The sequence below is a fragment of the Copadichromis virginalis genome, linkage group LG13 (assembly GCF_057382275.1).
Source record: "Copadichromis virginalis isolate Kocher_CV1m ecotype Utaka linkage group LG13, C_Virginalis_male_GT1.1, whole genome shotgun sequence".
NCBI classification, from domain to species: Eukaryota; Metazoa; Chordata; class Actinopteri; order Cichliformes; family Cichlidae; genus Copadichromis; species Copadichromis virginalis.
The window spans coordinates 8,212,127-8,233,607 of NC_140630.1; the positions used below are offsets into that span (position 1 = coordinate 8,212,127).

Below are 21,481 nucleotides of genomic sequence, written 5' to 3' on the forward strand. Positions count from 1 at the left end.
TCACTTCCCTCCTTTTTTCCCCCTTCTATCACTTTGCAGTAGGACACTGAGTACCTCCAACCTTCTCTTTCACAGATACCCAGTCAATCAGTTTTTCCTCTCACCCCCTCCTCCTCCTCCATCCAATTCTCTTGTTTGTTTAGGACTGCTTGTTGCATGTTGAGTGAATGTCTTAAGGCCGTGCCCCTGCTTTCATTGCCACCAGCATGCCTGTGTATTGATAACACTGTGGTATGTGTATGCGTGTGTGTTTTGGTGAGTGCTTGTGCGTGTGTGTAATGTAGTCAGTCGTGCTCTGGCCTGTCTGTCAGTAGTCCACCTTGGGTAGTGAGGATATGAGGTCACACAGTCCTGACCTCAGTGCACCTGCATCTTCTATTAACTTACCACTTTCTGTGTGCTGTTCATTGTGCTGCACCATACCTTTGTTTCCCTATTAATGAATTTATAGTTAGATCCTAGGATGTCTTTAAAAGGTCCTAATGGTTATTATAGGTCATTATAAACAAAATGTTTAATGATTAGGCAAAATATATACATATTTTCTAATGTTTTCTTGTATTCGACAACCTAATTTTACAAGATAAAAAATTAGGTTTTATATCTTATATAGCTTATATCAGAGGTGTGGACTCGAGTCACATGACTTGGACTCGAGTCAGACTCGAGTCATTAATTTTATGACTTTAGACTTGACTTGAAAAAATGTTCTAAGACTTGTGACTTGACTTGGACTTTTACACCAATGACTTGGGACTTGAATTGGACTTGAACCGGTTTACTTCAAAAGACTTGATATTTTACCCCAAATATAAAATTTAACATGCATATTATATAGAGATTGAAAATGTGACGTCATTCACGGGTAGAACCGCAAAGGATTCTGGGAACTCGTGGCAAGCGGTACTAGCGCACGCAGGCTTTCAATTAAAATCAGTTATACAGCGATAAAAAGAAACACAAAAATGTCAAGAAGCCGTTGTATTATTAACTGCAATAGCCGGTCGCATGACAGCCACGGGAAGCCGACGGGTAAAGAGATCGGTTGTTATCGGATTACGTCGTTGAAGAGAAATTGTTCGAGCCATGTTTCCGAAGTAACAAAGACGCGACGGATGGCCTGGATTGCAGCCATTCAAAGATCAAATATAACGTCCCAGAACACTCCAGCTCACAGGTTAGTCTGCTCCAAGCATTTACACGAAGGTCAGTGTTTTTTAGTAGTTAATACGTCACTTTCATAACATAATTGGTGATATAGGTTACAAGCAGGTCTGGCGCTGAACAGAAATTGTCGCGCTATGCTCCTTTATTTATTGTGCATAAATAGTGAATTGTCCTGACACAATATTGCGTTTCGCTTCTGTTATTATGGTACATTGACAAAAACATACTTTTTTTCACAGGATAAAACAGGTTTTTTGTATCACTAATTGTCCAGTACGATTACAGCATACAATATTATTGTCACTGCTACATTTCTGTGATGCTACCAGAAATTATTTCCACTACTAATTAATTACCGTTGAGCTCAAAGGTCCTATTAATAAACGGTTAACGAATGTGTATTTATGACGACGATTTGTGAGACTGGTAAACTTATGATCCGTACGATGGTCTTTACTTTCTACACGGTGCATTTCAAGGTCCTGCACCCATCCGGCGGTAAACTGTACCTGGGCTTGTTGCAGTGACCGGAAGTTACTAAACTTCATGAGTGTGTGCACTCACTCCAAGAACCGTATGATTATAAATATGCATATAAATATGCTAAGATGAGATAGCTGACTTCATCTAACTAGCAAATGTTGTCCAGGCTACGTTGGTGATACAGTTTTTTTTAATGTGTATGATATTTTTGTCATGCGATTTTAAAGCTGGTCCTACAACCGCATCCAAGAATAACATGCAGCTTATCTCAGAACTGTCGGTGAAAATTATTCTTGGAGCTAAGTTTAATTGAGCTGCATTTTCAAGAGGTGCAATTTCACAATTTGTGTATATTTTCTAAGTTCACTATTTTGTCATGTGTTGAGAAAAACACAGATTTTAAAATTACATGGTCTAATATTTACATTTAGCATATAACTGCAACATTATTTTTTCATTTTTTTTTTTTAAAGACTCGAAAGGACTTGAAATTCAAAGTTTCAGACTTGTGACTTGACTCGGACTTTTACACCAGTGACTTGAGACTCGACTCTGACTTGCCTGACATTACTTGAGACTTGACTTGAGACTTGAGGATAAAGACTTGAGACTTACTTGAGACTTGCAAAACAATGACTTGGTCCCACCTCTGGCTTATATGTCTGTCTTTGAGATGGTTTATGTTAACTTTATTGGCATTTTGGAGCCTTTTATGCTTGTGTTGCTGCTGTAAGTCAGGAAATTTAGTTTTATTGTATAGCCCTGAATCACATGTAAAGGTTTAAAGGACTTCATAGGGAGTAGAGCACATTAAAAACACGAGAAAACACGAGAAAAAACAATAAAGTCACTAACACATTAAAATTCAAAAATGGACAAGAAAACAAAAAAGAAAATATTATAAACTTGTATTTAAAAATGAGAATAGGAAGATTTTATAGCTGCTCTAAATGTGGCTGAACAGTTAGTGTGGCCATTATCAGTGCTTTTTTTCCAATTCAATTCAGATTTATTTATATAGTGCCAATTCACAACAACACAACAACGACCCCAAGGCACTTTATTTTGCAAGGTAAAGATCTTGCAATAATAGAGAAAAAAATCCCAAGATCACAGTATGCCATGTAAGCAACAGTGGGGAGGAAGAAATCCCCTTTTAACAGGAAAAAATCTCCAGCAGCGCTATCCTCCACCCTCCAGTATCCCCAGTTCTGCTCGTTGAAGAATATTGTGTCTGTTGGTTTAGCTTTTTAAATTTATTTTTAAGATCAGGAGGATCTTAAAGTGCGAGTCGGGATATAACTGTAATATTTAAGACTTTATATATATAAGTATGAATATTTTAAATCATTTCTGTAGGATCATCAAAAACAGTGTAGCTCTGCTGTTCTGAATAAGCTCCAGCCTAGTGAAATACTGTTTTACAGCTCATTCTTTTTACAAATTCGATGGATAAATTACACCAATCTCTCTTTTCCCTTTTTTTCCCAGATCCAACCCATTCTACGAGCCAAGGACATCGAGCCCTGTGCAGCAGGATGCTGGTGGCCCCTCACCTGATGTGGCCAGCAGCCAGAAGAGGAGAGCTCCCCCACCCCCGGGCACTAGCCCTGGGCTTGGCCCCAGTTTACCACCCCACAAACCCACATCTGGCCCTGATGGGGAGAGAGCCCAGCCCGTCGGGCCCAGCCCAGTGGCAGCAATGATAGGGAGAGAGCTGGCCTCCTCTTCCCCCAAGGTACGCAGTCCTTGCTGGAATGTAAAAAACTTGATTTATCCCCATGTGATGCATGTGAAAAATACAGAAAGAAATGCACTGTGGCTGTGTCTGCAGCGTATCATTACTTTCTATTGTGAGAAATATACCTTTTAGAATAAAGCAATTTAAGATTTTGATTTTAACTTTGATCTCATCAACTACTTGTCGGCCTCGCAGACTCTTAAGTTCATTTAATTACATTTAATTCAAATCTCTGAGCTTGAACCCCAAAATTCAACAGATCTCAGCTCATGTCTACTTCCTGTCATTCACTCTAGCTCGTCCGTGCAGTATGTTTTATTATAAGTGAGTGAGTTGAAGCATTTTGAGTGTGTTGTGTGTGTATGTGTGTGTTCGCAGTAGTGTGTCCACATCCAGTGGTCCTTACATTAGCTTTTTTTCCGCCTGCACAGTCTCATCTCCTGCACCATTCTTTATGCTCATGAAACTCCCCAGCTCCTCATTTGAATATAGGTATTTGTTTATTGGGGTGTTTTCATATGTTTATTTATTTATTTAAATTAGGTAAATCATGGCTGGGTCTAATTAAATGGCTGATGGTCACACACACTCACGGCAGGAGTCAGACCACTGGTGGGGAATGATTGGCTGGGGGTGTGGGGATGAGTGGGGGTTAAAATTGTGAGTGTGTGTGTGTGTGTGTGTGTGTGTGTGTGTAGGGGCTCAATGAGCCTGTGTAGGGCTTAAACACAGGGGGCTTAACTACAGCAGAGCGATCACAAGGGGGTGTTGACCCCCTGTGCCCATGCACACACATACACGCAAACACAGTACAGTTAGTCATACACACACATAGACACACACAGGTCCCTCCTCCCCATGCAGCTGGCTAGCTGACTGTTTTAGTGTAGCTGGGCGGTGATGCTGGCCGTCCATGTAATTATGGCACAGTGCCTTTATCACTCAGCTGCAGTTGCCTGTGACCATGGGTGAGGGGGCCTAAACCACTTTAATTACCCAAAGCCAGTGGCCTGTGGTGGGCCACACTTCGCCAAGAGATGCCCCTGCCTCTGGAGCTTGGTGTGGAGGGGGCAAGGTGGGGTTTAGAGAATGAATTGTGACTGAAGAGGAGGGGTGAAATGAAGAATATGCTGAGGATAGTGAAGGGTTATAAGACGGCAGAAAAGAGAGGGAACATTTCCAGGGAATTGTGGAGAGAGAGCGCGAGAGAGATGGGATGTTCACAGTAAACAAGGATAGGCCTACAGGGTTTGTTGGCATATACAGCTAGTGTGAATAGGGTTTTTTTTCCCTCTTATTCACACCCAGCACCATGGTACACACCACAGCCTACACATGGGCTGTGAGATGACCTTTGAATGTATGAAGTCAGGGAGGATTAAGAGGAGACATCCTCACTATGAGAGGCCACGACAAAACCAACACATCATAACGCTAGGAACGTGCACAGAGTGTAAATGTATGCATGTATCTGTTCTTATAGTTTCCAGTGTGCCCAAGGCTCAGTTCTGTGAATATGTACTCGGGCAGTTATAACCTTCCCTCAAAACACAGCTAACCTCCGCCTCTCCCATATAAGGCGTCTACTCTTCATTCATATTTATTTTACCAATGTGGGCAAATTGTATGTAGGGCTGAGATAAACACACACACAGAATTCAGTTTAATCTCACAATGTGAATAGAAATTGATATCCAGAAAGCCACCATATTCAGTTCTACATTTACAAACCTGCCCTGAAGAGTTAGTATGAGTTTTTCTTTTTTCTTCTTTTTAAATGAAATCTTGTCTTTGGTAACCGAAAGAGATTAGCTTGTCTCGTTTCACCATTACATTTAACACATTTATTCGCTGCAGCAGAGGAACAAGCTTTAAATGGCTGGTCACTCAACAAATAGAAAACGAGTTTAAGGGTCAGCGCCTCGAGCAATGCTTCGGTGAAGATATTTCATAAACCTGTAAAAACCAAGCAAGAGTTCTAACAAGAAAATACAAGGCAACTACAGTCATGGAGAAAGATGTTTGCATTCACTCCAACAGATTTAGGATTAAACGTTTTCTTGGATGCAATCTCATCCTCCTTGTCATTGCATTAAAACCAGCCACTTCAGTGCCAGCCTGTGGAAAATCAGGACATCTACATGACATATGGTGTGCGCCCACTTATTCTATACACAGGTATTACACATATTGATTGGATTTACGTTAAGAATAATATGAGCTCGGTGCTCTGGATTTTTGCCAGTGAAACACATGGGCTGGCACTAACTCAAGTTCTTATGTAGATTCAGATGTAAATGCAGCATCTACAGAGGTTTCAGAAGCTTTTGTTTTGTTGCTCATGATGACTGGTGGACAGTAGGTCCCAACAAAACCCTGCTATATACTGAAGAGGATATGCAGATAGCACCTTTCTGAACAATATATTAGGACTTTGAGTATGTATTTTTAAACATAATTGAAAAAGGAGGCCTTTGCCTCAATGATCAATTAAAGGTGCCTTACTTCGGGTGATGTTTGTGTTTGAGGAAATGTGAAGGTAGGTCATACCTTGGCAGCGGTGGCTCAGGAGATACAGTGGGACATCTGTCAATGAGAAGGTCAATGGTTTGACGCCAGGCTCCTCTAGTCTGCATGCTGAAGTATTGCTGGGCAAGATACTGAAACCTTAATGCTCCTATCAAAGTGTTAATGTGTGAATTTTAGCTTAAAAGGTGCTTCTAGGAATCGGTGAATAAGGCTTGTAGAAAGAAAGTACTTGAAATGTAGCTACACTTCTCAGTGTTTGTCTCTGCACCGTTGTTATTGATGCCAGATTCAGACTACATTATAATAGCTTGATTGTGGCCAAAACCATGGGCGTCTTAAATGACCGCAGATCATTTTATCGTGTATACTGTGTCGTAACTGAAACTTCATCCAGAATGTCTTATGATGTCCAGACAGAAAGACCAACATGTCATGTATACACAGTTGTAAAGTTGTACATATGACTGCACATGAGTCCGGTTTTTACCATGTTGAAAGTTTATATGCACTTGTCATTAGGTCCGAATGCTTAGATGGCTGTTGCGAGTTTGACAGAGAAGTGACCGGGCTTGTTCTTTGACACATGAAGCCGACGCATTAAGATATCGTGAAAATAATGGAAAGGAGAGCATGTCTGAAAGGGGCTTTAGATGCTTCACAGCTCCCATACCAATATGTGATTCCATTGTCCCGTCTAGAGATCCTGAAGTGCGTCAAGTTTAAAGTGTAGCATCTGTGAAGGAGCTGGAAGGATGAAAACATCTGTGGGATTAATTTAAATGAACAGAGGGAGTTCCTGTTGGGCGGGCTGTGAGCTCTGTCTGGTCTGATTCAGTCCATCTCTTTTCCCTCGCTGTAACTCAGTGATCCTCTGCTCCTCCTTTTGTTTCATCTCCATCTCTATTCTGTAGTCAGAGCGCTCTACACTTAGATGCTCTGATCTTTGGATTTTCATCAAGTTTCCGCTTCGTGACTTATTTGCCTTATTTTCATATAAAGAAAAGTTGGAGGTTGGATTATGCGCGTGGGCAGAAGTTTGAAAGAAAAAGTTCTGTGTTATCTTAATATTTGCCAAAGAATCTTGGAAACAGTAAGGAATTTTCAACTTTGTGGTTTATCTGTCAATACATTACATCCTGGAACTGGTGTGCGTTTGCTTTTCAAAAGCTTTTTTTAGGCTGTTCCTTAACTGTATACTGTGTGAATATCACCTATTTCTTTGTATGTCGAGTAATATTTCAAGCATAATCTTACATGAAATCTTTACCACTTTTCCCTTTATTAATTTTTGTTACAAGCACACTCACATTAGACACTAGAGGAATGTTTTCTTTCTCCCCTTCATTTGAAGGGCTTCAGTGATTACCCACGTTAGTCGAAGGGATCAAATTAAATAGAGTTTTGCAGGTTGTGAGAGCTCCTGTGCTGGGGGGAAGGAAGAGGCCAGAGCTCTCCTTCCTCTCCCACATGTTTTCACAGCCCCTCCTCCTGTTCAGACTACCTCCAAATTGAAATTAGAATAAATTAACATTATTTAATTGAGTTCGCAGAAGGCTGCGATATTTCTTAATTAGCTTTCACCGAGGTTCGCGGCAGGAGAGGACCACATCCGTGCTGTGGAGTGTTTCTGAGGTTACTGTGACGACTGAGGGATGTTTTTGGAGGACAGAGGGGAGCCCAAGAGACAAGGACAGTCATCTCTTGTCTTCTGATCTTTGCCCGTTGCAAGGTCTCTCGTCTTGTTATCATTACATCCAGTCCAAAGTTAATTCATCTTCTCTGATAAGTTTTGCAGACCTTTACACAAAGAAACTCAGATGGAGGACATAAAGAAAGTGGACTGGGTACGATGTTTTTAAGCAGCTACTGTAGATTTAAAAGCCTCCTTCGTTATAGTTGGAGCTTAAATGCTAAACTAAATGCCTTGTTGACTGTTGTTCATTTAAAGCACACTTCCATCTAGGTTCATTTTTCTGACATGTAAAGCTCTGCAAGATGGTGTCAGTAAACTCTTGTGGTAAGAGTTGTCCACACTCCACCTGAAGTGGCTCTATGCCCCACAGTTTGAGAACCACTGGGTTAAAAGTAAAAGATCAGGAGAGTGTTTTGTGTTTCTTAAATTTCAGAACTTGGCATCGCTATGAGCAAGGAAATGGGCATTGCGGTCCGTCTCTGAGACCAAAGCATTGAAGCCTCAGTGGCTCCCTTTGGCCACGCTGGCCTTTCCATAAGCTGTGTAATATTAGGAGAATAATCCTCGAGAGGAGTAAGGCTAAATAATTACCTTTCAGTGTCTACCTTTTCTCAGCGTGGACCCCTCCCCAAACTTTTTTTTGCCATCTCTGAGTGGTCTGTCATTGGATCTTGTGGGAGAAAGGAGACCCAGTTTCTTCTCTCAGTCGGTGTAGGTCCAATCATCGGGCTTCCTGTTGTTGCTTCAAGATGCAGGGCATCGCTGTCATCAAGTTAGTGGAAAGGTAGAAGACGATACCAACCTCTGTACGGTCTGCAGTCTCAGAAGTTTAAGGAAATATTTAATACGTATACTTTTGGCTGTTTGTTTAAATCATCACTAAATATGTTTGCATCAATTAAATGAGATCCAGTGGTGGTGAACAGTTCGAGCCATGTTTGAGGCACAGTTTTAATCCTGAAGTCTCACAGGGCACCAGGCATTTACACGTTTAATCATTTCAAGTAGACAAACAAAAATATTAATATTACACACCCTTCCCATTTCAGTTTTACTCACTGGTAGCCATGAAGTGACAAGTGTGTGTGTTTGTTGTGTGTATTAACGTGCTGTCTTGTGTGTGTTGTGAGGGATATATTTTGATCCAGTTACTGTAATGCGGCTATCATTTTTCCACCTCTTCCTCTGTTGGGTGCATGTCGAGTTCACAAGTTAAGCACTGCGAATAGCTCACTCTCTTCAATACCCGCGCCGACTGGTGTAAAAGGGCCTTCCGCAAAGCGCCGCTTGTAATCTGCCTTTGGTAAGTCCTCCTTAGTTTTATCTGCCAAGGATTACCTCACAAGCTGCAAGCAGGAGAGAACGAGGGAGACGCAGAGCAAGAGAGAGAGAAATGAAAAGCAAGTCAAACAGAAAACGATGAAGATGGAACAAAATGAAAACAAATCGCTGTGTAATCTCTGAAAGAAGGAGACCTGCTTTTGAGTTGAAGGGAAGTTTCCCTCGCCACTCATTTAGAGAAGGAATTGACTAATCCCTCCATGATTGATGTCTGCTATGAGAGGCTCTATGGCAGACTAATAGGGCTTATGAGGATGACCAGAAAGTCCTTTGTGTGTGCGTGTGTGTGTGTATGTGTGTGCGTATGTGTGCACGTGTAGGAACCAAACCTTTTTGTCTTGTGTGTCCTTCTATCCAGTGGCCGTAGAGGCCAGGGGTTTGAATGACATAGCAGCCGAAGAAGGGGTAACTTTATCTTAATCTGGTCTTAATCTGCCCTGGTGCTCCAGGTGTGTGTGGGCCTAAACCTTGAAGGATCCTGGGTTTTGGGGTGAGGTTTAAGGGGACTTCATCTGAGGAGATAGAAGTCCATGCACTTGAAAACTCCTTGGACCTCCAGTGGGTCTGAGACCCCCCGCACATTCCTGAAAACCGCACTCACTTAGTGAAGCTGAACCTTCTTCCCGTCATCTTTAAGTGGCCCTTCCTACATTTTAATTGAATTAAACCAACCGTTCTCCTTAATTTAAAAAAGACCTTGGAAGTATCTTATGAATTAGTCAGTGATTTCTCTTTCAAATTGTGCGGGTGTGTTCAAGTGTGTGTACATGCACACACGTGCACTCTTGTGTCTGTGTTTGAGGAAAAGAGAGTGAGTGTAGAAATGATAAGGCTTTAATTGCCTCTTCCTAAAGTCCTCCAGCCCCCCTCTTTCGGCCTATTATAGTATGCAGGTGTGTGCTTTTATGTGCTATAGGAAATACTAAGTGGCATTTCCAGTGCTCAACTCTCACATCACCTGGTGGCATCCTTCTCAGTTTGTATTTGAGCTTTCACAGACCTCCTTTGACCTAAGCAGGAGTTGATGCATAAATCCAGTCCTGCAGGTACAGTTTGGACCCTTTGAAATGTTCGTTCGGTCTTTTTGTGTAAAGACCCCCCATGTTATGAGAGTTAGTAGAAAGTTGCAGTTAGTTATGGCTGAAATGTTCCTCATATACAGAGATTTGAACTCCTTTATGGTCTCAATCATCATCTGTGATCAGCCCAGCCATGAACCTCACTCTAACCCTATCCTAGCAAAATAGGGTTTGTTTGTTTATTTAATGGTTTTCCCAATTCTTGATAAACTATTTACTTGACACTATAAATTATGACTGTAACAGTTATAGTCCGTATTTCATGTTTAAAAAAACAAAGTCCGAGAGGCCAAAAGGAATGACTGCTTACTCTTCAAATTAGTTGCTGCATAAATGTCTGTCCATTAATTGGTCGATTGTGGGATTGATTACTGACATTCAGAAGAATAAAGCTGCTCAGAATCTCCATGTCTACTGAACAGTGTCATGTTAAGCTGCGATCTAATAATTAGCATTTCAACATATAAACTATTAAATGCTAAAAATGAGAAATTGCTGAAGGTGGAGCCATCAGGGGCCTATAGAGATTAAAGTCAGGTGTTCAAGCACCACCCAGATGTATTATTGCCTTTTAGTCACTTAAATGTTCTATTCTTTCTCCAAACTTTTTCTCTTTCCGGATGCTCCTGTCAGTCCTCCTCCACCACACCCATCCTCCTTTTCTCTCTGTGTTGATGCATGTGTATTCTGATCAGGAGTCAAAGGGGTGACTTTGTAATTATGTTCATTTTAATTGGCTCTGCTATCACCCCTCTCATCACTCTGGAGCCCACGCTGCGCTGGACAATGGCAGTCTGTAGTGTCGGGGTTAAGCAACCGCTGTGTTAACACCCCCCCCCCCCCCAAAATAAAAGAAAAAACACGCACACTCCTCATGTGTATGTATGTATGTATATATACACACACACACACACACACACACACACACACACACACACACACACACACACACACACAAAAACTGCCTCTTTACCTGCAGAACATAATTCCTAAAGTGGCCTCCTTAATGAGTTTTCCCTGCCCTGGCTTAGATTAATTGATAAATGGTGGTTTTATCAGCCCAGCTCATCTCTGAATCCATTGCACCACTAATTTGTTTGTTGAAGATGTCAGTTAAAGGAGATTAATACGGTATAGATTTATAAAAACAACATCCACCTTCTTTTCCTCTCTCTGTTCTTTCTCCCAAACCTTGTTACTTATCTGAGAAGGTGGAGGAAGAGCATAAGATTTAGATGGATGTTAAGGTGCAGTTTTAATGTTGGTCACGAAGAAATCCTGCTGGGAAAAAATGGACTTTAGATTTAAAATCTAATTTTGATCTCAGACGGGTTTTTTAGCTCTGAAAATGTGTCTTTTGTTTGTAAGAAGTTAGAAGGTGAAGGTACTTTGAGGGCCCGTGACTCAGAAAATGTCTTCTGATTTATAAAAGTGTGTGTGTGTGTGTGTGTGTGTGTGTGTGTGTGTGTGTGTGTGTGTGTGTGTGTGTGTGTGTGTGTGTGTGTCAGCTGAATGTGATGGGGTCAGGTGGCAGGATAAAAAACCCAGTTACAAATAAACAGACAAACACTGTTTGAACAGATTTATCGAATGGTTTGAATATTGAAGTGCAGCAGAGCCACAAGGACACGCCAATAATGCCAAACTGCATTAAAAAAAATTCAATTAAAATCTATGTGCAAACTTACCTTTGCCTATTTTTTCTAATTTGATCAACTCCAAGAGGGTAACAGCAGGAAAGTAGTTGTAGGTAGTCTTTGCTATAACGCTGTTCTGTGACTTCCTGCCTTCCAGAGCTGCTTCACCTGTGTTTTTCACAGGTCCTCATAGACTTGCAGTCTCTTAAGTTTGTCTCCTTCACTGCTCAACCAAGTGCACAGTTGAAATGGCAGTTAAAACAGACTAATGCACTATAGATTTATAAAAGCAGCCTCCCATTTTCTCCTCTTTCTCACAAACCTTATTTATCTGAGGGAGATTAGGAGGCAATTAGAACATTAGATGTGGGCGGACTTTGAATTTGTGCAAATCTGGATTTTAAAATGTAAGTTTATTTCCTGGCAAAGGCATGTCTTGGCCATACGTACCCATATACAGGGCAACCATATACACTGATTTTGAGCGGTGTTTGAAGTGGCAACTGTGAGGTTTCAGTTTGAGCTAGTGACAGTGTAATTTTATGAAATGGTGATTGAGGAGAAGGAAATGGCTCACTGGAATGGCTCAGGAGGAGTCTGAAGTATCCTCTGTTAGATCAGTGTAACTTATGAGAGGAAGCAGATGGAGAAGGACTCAAAGAAATGGAGTGTAGGACATTTTTACCATCAGTGATGTTGTCTTGGTTTGTCCCCACTGCAGACAGCATCCTCACCGCACGTACTCGATCTCAAACCTACCCACCCTGCATGCCTTTTCCCCACAGCCAAAGCTAATTTGCAGAGGCGTGAGTGTGGGTAATGCTACTGACGTTTCCATGACAAGCTAAAGCCAGCGCTTACACCGCATTATGCCCCTGTGTTACATGTTAGGCGAGTAAGCGGGCGGGTGGGCACACTGCAAGCTGGCACTGTCCCTCCCTCCATTTTATTTTCCTTTTTTTTTTTCTTCCCCCCAGTGAATGGTTTTATTTCAATTTCAAAGGCTTGTCCTCTCCTGTATGCTTTTTTTTTTTAAAGACAGCTTTGCATGGTTATGCCTGTGGAGCAAAATAGGCCTTGGAAGCGATACGGTCCTGGAAAAGGAAACCGCTTTTCCAGATTTTTGCATTTTACATCTCTGTAGCCAACTGCCGAAAGGCCCTCTGTCTTGGCCTGCAAGTGATGGAAAGCGTGAATCACCAGCAACCTCCCCCCCATCGCCATCATGATGAGTTTATTTACATATTTCTTTACTTGGTGACAGTACACAAAGCCACAGTGCAAAGATTTGTTAAATAGCTATGAAAACTTACTGAAGCAATTTCAGTGTGTCATAGATGGGCTGCCCTTCTGTTTCCACCTGTTCGTAAAATAAAGCCCAACTTAACTAAACAGCGTCTGAGCTCTCGTACTCATACCTCTCTTTGGAAGGAGGCCCCCACCCCAGTCGATTACAAAGGTAATGAGACATACATTTCCTTTGTATGTTAATGTGTATTATTTTTTACGCTACATTCACTCTCCTCTCCTGTTCCACCCTTTTGCCCCCCATCCCCCACAAACCCCTCCTTCTCCCCAATCTCCTTATTGCCCCATCCACTTCACATCTCCATTTACATAATTGAACTTTTGATTGGACTTTGCTCCCTCCCCTCCGCTCTCACGCAGGCAGCGTTTGAAATCCGAAGCATAATTTCATGGGTAAGATGACGCGAGGTGATCGTTCTCTCTCTCTCTCTCTTTTCCGCTCCGTGTTTTTCCTAATGTGAAGACGTTGGACTTGGAAAGCTCAGATTAAACAAATTGCTTGTTTTGATTGAAGGTGCAATTAAATAATTGAGCATGTGGTTATTTGGAGACGAGCCAATCAGATGAGGTTTTTCTGTAGCAGGATGGACAGGCCACTTAAGTGCACCAACCCTATCCTCTTAAATATGAGCAGGTATTAATTTTTTCCCCAAGTATGTGTATCTTGGATAAGAGGAGTGTGTTAGGCTACCATTTCTAAGATGTTATCCATACAGTAAGTCTGTATGTCCCTGCTGTTTGCATGCATGTACAGTATGTGTATCTTGGATAAGAGGAGTGTGTTAGGCTACCATTTCTAAGATGTTGTTATCCATACAGTAAGTCTGTATGTCCCTGCTGTTTGCATGCATGTACAGTATGTGTGTCTTGTGTGTACTTTGCACTGCGTGTATATGTGTGTGCATGGACTTTCCTTTCCTTTTTTTTTCTTTTTTTGCCTTAGGCTCCTTGAGCGGATTACAAGTTTTAAAGAGTATGAGATTCAACACCTCCTCAAATCTGACACTCTGACACTGCTTTGAAGCCTCGAAAGTGAGATTGGAAAGACACGGAAGCTCTTTTCTCTCCACAGAGTCGTGGGTTTATGTCATTGGGTTGAGCCCAGTTAAGTTTCCATTGAAGCGTCATGCCCCAGAGTGAGAGACAAAGCTGCCACTTTAAAATGTTTGACTTGTGTCTTTTTTTTTATGACTCAGAAAGGCTAGTTTGGTGGCCTCTGTGTGCTTTAGCCCCCATGTTTAATGCCACGTGACTTTGTTTACATTTGTTGATCTTTGTTTGGGTACAGTTTAGTAGACTTTCTTTCAGATTTTTACCCTTGACTCTGAAATTCTCCACACTGTTAGTGGGGCAAAAGGTATAAGACTTGTCTACAATAAGCAATTAAAAGTTGCTTTATTAACTAAACTAATGACTGGAATCAAAATCTTACCATCCACCCATCCACCTATGATTATCTGAAGTTTAGTCCCAGTGGCATCAAACTATTTAGGGTGTTCTAGATGTCTTCTCCCCTTTCACCATGACTATCCAGTTGAGACTGGAAGTTACCGTTGACCACTTCACAGGTCGTCTTACAGTCATTAAATAAGTAAGTTGAATTCCCTCACTTGGGACAGCCACTTTCCCCCAACCAAGAGGAAACAATCCACCTTTTTCTGGCAGAGAACCTCCGCCTTGGAGCTGCTGACTTTTATCCCAATAGTTTCACTACAAACCGCCACAGTGTGTGCTGACGATCACGCTCCAAATGTAACGTATTTCTACAGCTAAAGACTGTTTTTGAGTCTTACAGATGTAAATTGTTGCTGTTCTTTTACAAAACTTCTTTTTTGCATTTCCATTATAAATGGTAGATTTGATCAGTGTGTAAAAACTGAAATATATTTTATTTTCAGACTGTCCATCTGTTTTGTAAATAAGAAATTAATTTCATTAATGTTTCCTGGAAACCTTTTAAGGAGGTAGGGTAAGATGCGTCTTTTCAACTTATGGTTTCAGCTTATCTCGAGTAGCTTAGTTGAACATTTTCTTTACTTTTGAATAAAGTGGAGAATTTGTGTCTTTATTTATTTAATAAAGTGGCTTTACCCGTGCTTCCCACTTGATCGAAAGCATTTGTAATATTGTCTTGCCTATCTAGAGTAAATTAAATAGTTGCTCATGGTCCACATCTACAGTAAAGACAACAACCTCACTCTAGAATTGTTCTGTAGCTCCACATTATCCTGTGAGAGCTTATTAATTATCTCTGTCATTGTTGAGCAGCATCACCGTTATTTCAGATCTCACATCACCCTCCCAAAATCACATCTGTGAAACCCAAAATCCTCCTCCTGACTCCAGTACCAACAGGAAGCTGGATGCTTCCATTCCCAGGTTTCCTCCTATCTTTCATTCAGGCATTGTAGTGAGCTTAACCCCCCTCCTTTCTCTCTAACATCCTTTTCCCTTCCTCCATTTTTTTTGCTTTCTTTGCCCCGTCAGATGTATGTTGTTGACACTGAGGCATCAGGAAATAATGGAATCTCTTGTCAGTGGCTTGTATTTTCTGCCCAGGCTGTTATGGCTGTGTATAATAGTAGCAGAGGAGGAGGAAGAGGGGAGGTTATGTGCCACTGATAGTAATGAAGGTTGCCTTTTCATTTTTTAATATGGAATGTTTGTGGGCCAAGGCAATGCTCTCCGCTAATCCTACCCTCGAGCCGAGCTAGCTACATGACTGTGTCAGTGTAACACACACACACACAAACACACACACACAGTGACATTCACACAGACTGATAAAAGACAAACACACACACATGCACTCGCTCCTTTAGGCAAGACAGCAAACTGTTTGATAAGTCAGGGTGCATTTCTGCTCCTCATGAAAATTGCACTCCTGTGTTTGTGTCTTAAGGAAATGCAGCCAGTCCTGTAACGGACGATATGGTATTTGTTCAATATTTGATGGATATGAAAGCTCGAGTGGTGCGATGCATTTGTAAAACCTTTATCGGAAAAGGTGGTAATGAAACAGTCTGAGGAAAACTACACCCGCTTTAGGTTGTGATGACTGTAGGGTCGCTGCAAGGGGTTTGTCGGAAATGAAGAAAACATTTGGTTAATCTGTGCTTTTAAAATGGCTTGCCAATTTCCAGTAACGCACCTCCAAATACTTTTAATTGAAGTCAGAAGTATGTATAAGTGATTATTTGTGTGTATTTGTGGCAAGGTGAATGAGCCTTAAAGACACTTTCCCTTAAACTTAATATTTATTTCCACTGGCTGTGTTACACAGGTGTGTGTGTGTGTGTGTGTGTGTGTGTGTGTGTGTGTTTTCTGCCGGCTAGGGTACAGGGTCTGCGGCACTGGAGTGTGCTGTGTGTCTAATTGCTTTAATAGCACCTGGTCTCTAATCCCAGGTAATTAGAGCGCTCAAATTAGACAGCTACTTTCAACCGTCACTTGAAAAAGCAGAAGGGGAAGGCCTGGAGGAAGACCACTCCACACTGAAACTCTAAAAACACACACACATTGTAATGGCACACACAAATGGCGGCAAAGGAAGAACACGACTGGAGTTTGAGTCTTTGGAATGATCAGTGCTCACGGTTAGAAACAAACAAAACAAAATAACCACTATCCACATGCTGTAATTTTAAAAATAAGATAATCCTTATCTTTTTGCCGCATGATTTTATGACTTCTTATCTTGTTTTTTTGCTTCCTTTTTCCCCCCTTTCCATTTGTTTGAGAAGCACTGAGGTTTTGTCAAAATCTCCTAAAACGTGTCTGACGGAGCTGTGGGTAAAGGTTAAGGCCCTCTTTTTAAAGATGAGCCGGAAATGTCAAGAGCCTGCCCCTCAGGCTCTCGCTACAGTCTCCCTGTACCAAGACTGCCATCGGGCCCTGATTGACTCTCTCACTCACTCACACACACACACACACACACACACACACACACACACACACACACACACAGGTACAAAGGTTAGGAGCTGCTATTAGAGATGGCCTCCAGTCTCTTTCATCTGCTTTGGAGCTTGTGGCTTCTTGGTAGACTCCAGGCACATGGTCATAGTTTAAAATGCAACAATGGATGAGTAACAGACTTCCTTGTGCTTATAGGCTAAATGGCTTATTTTTTCACTTTTGACCTTGTAAACTAAATATATTTAATATTAAAACATTTGTGAACAGATAGGGCAAGGCCTGACGGCATTATCAAGCCTTTTTTTCAGTTTATAATGTAAAAATAACACAAAACCATCTAAAATTGACAAATGTTCTGATGAGGAATTAGTCAGCACGCTGGAAATTCTATCTCCTTAAAATTCAAATCTCCTCAGTCTTGGCTCCCATCCCTCGACTTTATTTCTTCATAATGCAGTAGCCAAAAGCAGCCAAGAGAGGGGGTTGGTTGGCCACCACAAGCCTTGTTAGGGGAGTGAGGTTCACACAGTGAGAACTGTCTTGAGCTGCAGCTCTCAACTGTGGGTCTTAAAACTGGGTTAACTAGTTACTGAGGTACATCACCTCATGTGCAACTAACTTCTTTCCTTCACTGGCCTCTGCCGAGGCTTGAGTAAAGGTGAAGTTTAAACATCACCTGGTAATGTTTGGATGTCACAGCTCTCATTTAAGTGAGTAATGTTAAAAAAATGTGTGCAGATAAAACAGACTATGTTGTAAACTTTCTCAAACATATTGCATAATATAATTCATGATGTCTGTGTTATTTGTCATATGTTAACTGCATATTTTTTTTTTTTTTTTTTTTTTTGCACAAAAGACTGATATACGCTTGCATTTGGAACACATTTCATTCTTTTTGATCATTGGCCTCTAATGTATTTAATCAAATCTCTATGACATTTTTGCCGTTCCTCTCCAAAATGATCTGAGAGAATTATCCCTTATCAGTCCCTCCATAACCAGATTAGTGAACAGCCAGCTGAATAATCAGAATAGCACGGGCGTCAGGCAAAGACCACTGTCTCCACACCACTGAGGATTTGTGGGATTTGGAGTCTAGGACAGGAAAGGCTCCTAATGGTGAGAGCTTTTTCAACCCAGATAAGACTTCAAAGGCGGAGCTAATTAATAAGATGTTTACATTATTCACGGTCATACACTGCATTCTGAATGACCCTTCATTACGGCATGAGTCTGTGTGTGTGCACGTTCATTCGTGTGCAAGCTCTGTCATTCTGTCCCGGTGTCGTGCTAATTGGATGGGTAGTAGTTTTTAAGTGAAACATTTTTATTCAGTAATAAATAAGGAAAAGGGGGTTGTTTTGGAGTGAAGGGAAGGAGAGCTGCATAAATATATACTCTGGAAATTAATTGACAAAGTACAAGGGTAAAGTATTAATGTGTGGTGTCATTTGTGCTTTAAATATAGTGATCCCAAATGACAGCTGTAATTAAATCATGTATATCTGAATGTTGCACCAATCCCCTCATGTTTTTTTTTAAATTTATTTTAAAAACATGACATTTAAGGAGTCTCCCTCTTTCTTCTTTCTCCCCCATCATTACCCCTTTAACCCTGCCACCACCTCCTGCCTGCAGCCCAGCCCAGTCCCAAGCCCCATTCTGGGAGGAAAACCCAATGCCAGCCAGTCCCTGCTGGCCTGGTGCCGCGAGGTCACGAAGAACTACCGTGGGGTGAAGATCACCAACTTCACCACGTCCTGGAGGAACGGGCTGGCCTTCTGCGCTCTGCTGCACCATTTCAGACCCGATTTGATGTATGAACCACAAACGCACAGATCACATTAAATTCACACTCATTCTGAACTTAATAACTAACTCAAGTTAGGTCATATGTTCTAGTTATACCTAATGTTATACCTAATCTTTTTTCATAACTTGTAGGGGTGCAACGTTACTCCCAGACTACTCTTTCCCCCTTTTGGGGAAAAAAAATCCCCAATGTAGAAAAGACGACATTAAAGCCCATTTGTCATATGTATTTTCAGTTAAAAATTGACTTCTGCATAGACATAGGTTTCCCACTGAGGTCTAAATCATCAGTCAAGCATCAGACCTATAAGATAGAAATATATAATTTCTTTTAGCTCGTATCCTCCTTTAGCATCTACTTTTTATCTATGTGTGGTTTCTAATGAAAACTGGAACCAGACAGATCCAATGAGGAACGATAAAGTAAATGTTGCAGACTGTATAACAAAGAAAATTGTTGAAAGAAACTGAGCAGAAAATAGGGAAAGTTGAGTAAGTTGCCGAAACTGACATGAACTATATCCAAATCAAGCTGCTTCAAAGACTCCACCGTTAGCTGATGGTGTGTTTGTATCGTGATTTCGGTCTCGGTTTCAGAATTCTTACACCCCTAATCCCTCGCTATTATATTTGCACAGTTAACCTGTAGTGTGCCCGTGTTTGATTAATGTGATTCATTCATACAAACACTCAATCTGTCATTTCCACAGTCAAAAACTGTTGTATGTTTGCTTCCGACACTAATCGTGTTGTTCTTGTGTGTGCGATTATAATTCTTTGAAGTATATTGTGTGTGTGTGTGTGTGTGTGTGTGTGTGTGTGTGAGACACTCAAAAGAACATTATATGGAAAACCTGCAGTCCCATCAAGGAGGCACACATGAAGATAATTTTGTGTACACGTGTGTGTGTTTGTGCTTGTGTGCCTTTCCTCTCCGGTGTGTTATTTTTACATATTTTCCACTCTATTAGTTCTGTTGATTGCACTGCTATGAAATTGCATGTTACAGTTCTAATACCATTACATGTGACGCATATTTAAACACACCTTTTTCTCCGCTATGTCTCTCTGTCTACCATTTTTTTTCTCTCTCTTTCTCTGCTCACCTCCTCTCCAACCCTCCCCACTGTTCTTTCAGAGACTACAAGTCGCTCAATCCTCAGGATATTAAAGAAAACAACAAAAAGGTAAGAGGCAGCCACCGCTGGGCCCTTCACACCACTTAGCTCCCTCCCATCCACATCTCCATTTGGCCTTATTTAGAGATCTGCCATTAATCCATGGATATTGTGTTTATGTGGTTTGAACGGGATTGGTAGACACACATAGGAAGACAGTCAAATGCATGTGCACACACAAATGACAGTTTTCATAAGATATTCCCCCCCTGCTGTGATGTGTGTGTGACTTAGTCACCTGGCAGAGATGAGAAAGTGTGTTCAGATCAGCAGCATGCTGGGAGCTTACTAAACTACTTTAGCAACTTGTGTGTTTTTAATAAGAGAACATTTGTCTTGTGTTGCTTAGAGCAGTGGCTTTAAATGGTATAAACAGGGATTTGGTGTCAGCCATACATTTTTGTTTTCAGTGGTTCAAAATTAATGGGACAAATTAACAATTACATGTAAAGACTTTTTAAAATACTTGGATGAAAAAAAACAAAACAATGTCTGCCTGAAATGTAAAACCGGGGTGTAGCACTATGGACATCAGCGAATGTTGTGTTTACTCCCTCAAGTTGCTCCCCCAGATCTTTACTGCAGCTGCCTGTAGGTACGTGTTTGTGGGTATTTCTGCATTCAGGTTTTTACTTAATAATCGAAAAGCAATCGAAAAGCATGCTCTCTTGGGTTTTAAATCAGATGACTGAGTCAGTTATTGAAGACTATCCCATTTCTATCCCATTGCTTTTGCAGTATGCTTTGAGTTATTATCCATTTGCGTGGTGAAGCGCTACCTGGTCAGTTTTGCAGCATTTGGCTGAATCTGAGCAGTGAGCATAGCTCTGTACACTGTTAGTTTTTCTTTAGTTTAGTCTGCTGTGGTCTTTCAGGCCTTTTGTTGATGCTGAGCTGGTCGGTGCATTCAATCTTTTTAATAATGCAAACGATTTTTGATTTGTCCACTTGTAAAGTTTTTGCTGTCTGTCTGAGGGTTATTTGGGTTTTACAGGCTAATGGTTGCTCACTTACAATAATATATCTTAGGATCTCATATTGACAATTAAATAAAAGTTACAGTGAAAACCTTCACAATTCAAATTCAGCACTTTGAATCAACAGCCTGCTTCATTTGTCTTCAAATAACAAGTGAGCAGGTCTCACCTGGCCATGAAATTGTCATCGTCAATGTCAATTATCCCATTAATTTTGAACCTCTGAATATGGGGGATTGTGTATAAATATGGTTGTCACTCTTAAACAGTTGTAAATTTATGTATATTATAAAACTCCCTGAATTAAAGCTCAAAGTCGCACTTTAATCCCATCTTGATTGTCTGATTTCCATCCCATGTTATTTTGTACAGAAGCAAAACTGCAAAATGTATGTGTGAAAAGAAGAGTTTCATTCCTCTCCTCTTCTAACAAATTTTGACCCACACATAAAGCAGATGTACACACCTATTTTTCATTGTTGCCCTATGTCTTCATGTCTGCACATTGACTGTTAAAGGTTTCCTTCCACACAGATCTACATTTTTTTTGCCCGCTGGCTCTTCGCCTCCACATTTACTTCTTCGCACACTGCTGTATTTTTCCCGCACTTACTA

At 41.1% G+C, this 21,481-nt stretch overlaps 1 protein-coding gene across 6 annotated transcripts in view; it reads left to right on the top strand.

The window, feature by feature from the left end:
- Positions 1–21,481, top strand: part of ehbp1 (EH domain binding protein 1) — a 163,230-nt gene that overhangs the window by 64,750 nt on the left and 76,999 nt on the right. For all 6 annotated transcript variants that reach the window (XM_085477106.1, XM_085477108.1, XM_085477110.1 and 3 more), the window contains 3 exons: positions 3,142–3,388; positions 18,538–18,716; positions 19,850–19,898. In XM_085477106.1, the coding sequence (XP_085333232.1) occupies positions 3,142–3,388; positions 18,538–18,716; positions 19,850–19,898 (475 nt within the window). The remainder of the gene's footprint in view (positions 1–3,141; positions 3,389–18,537; positions 18,717–19,849; positions 19,899–21,481) is intronic.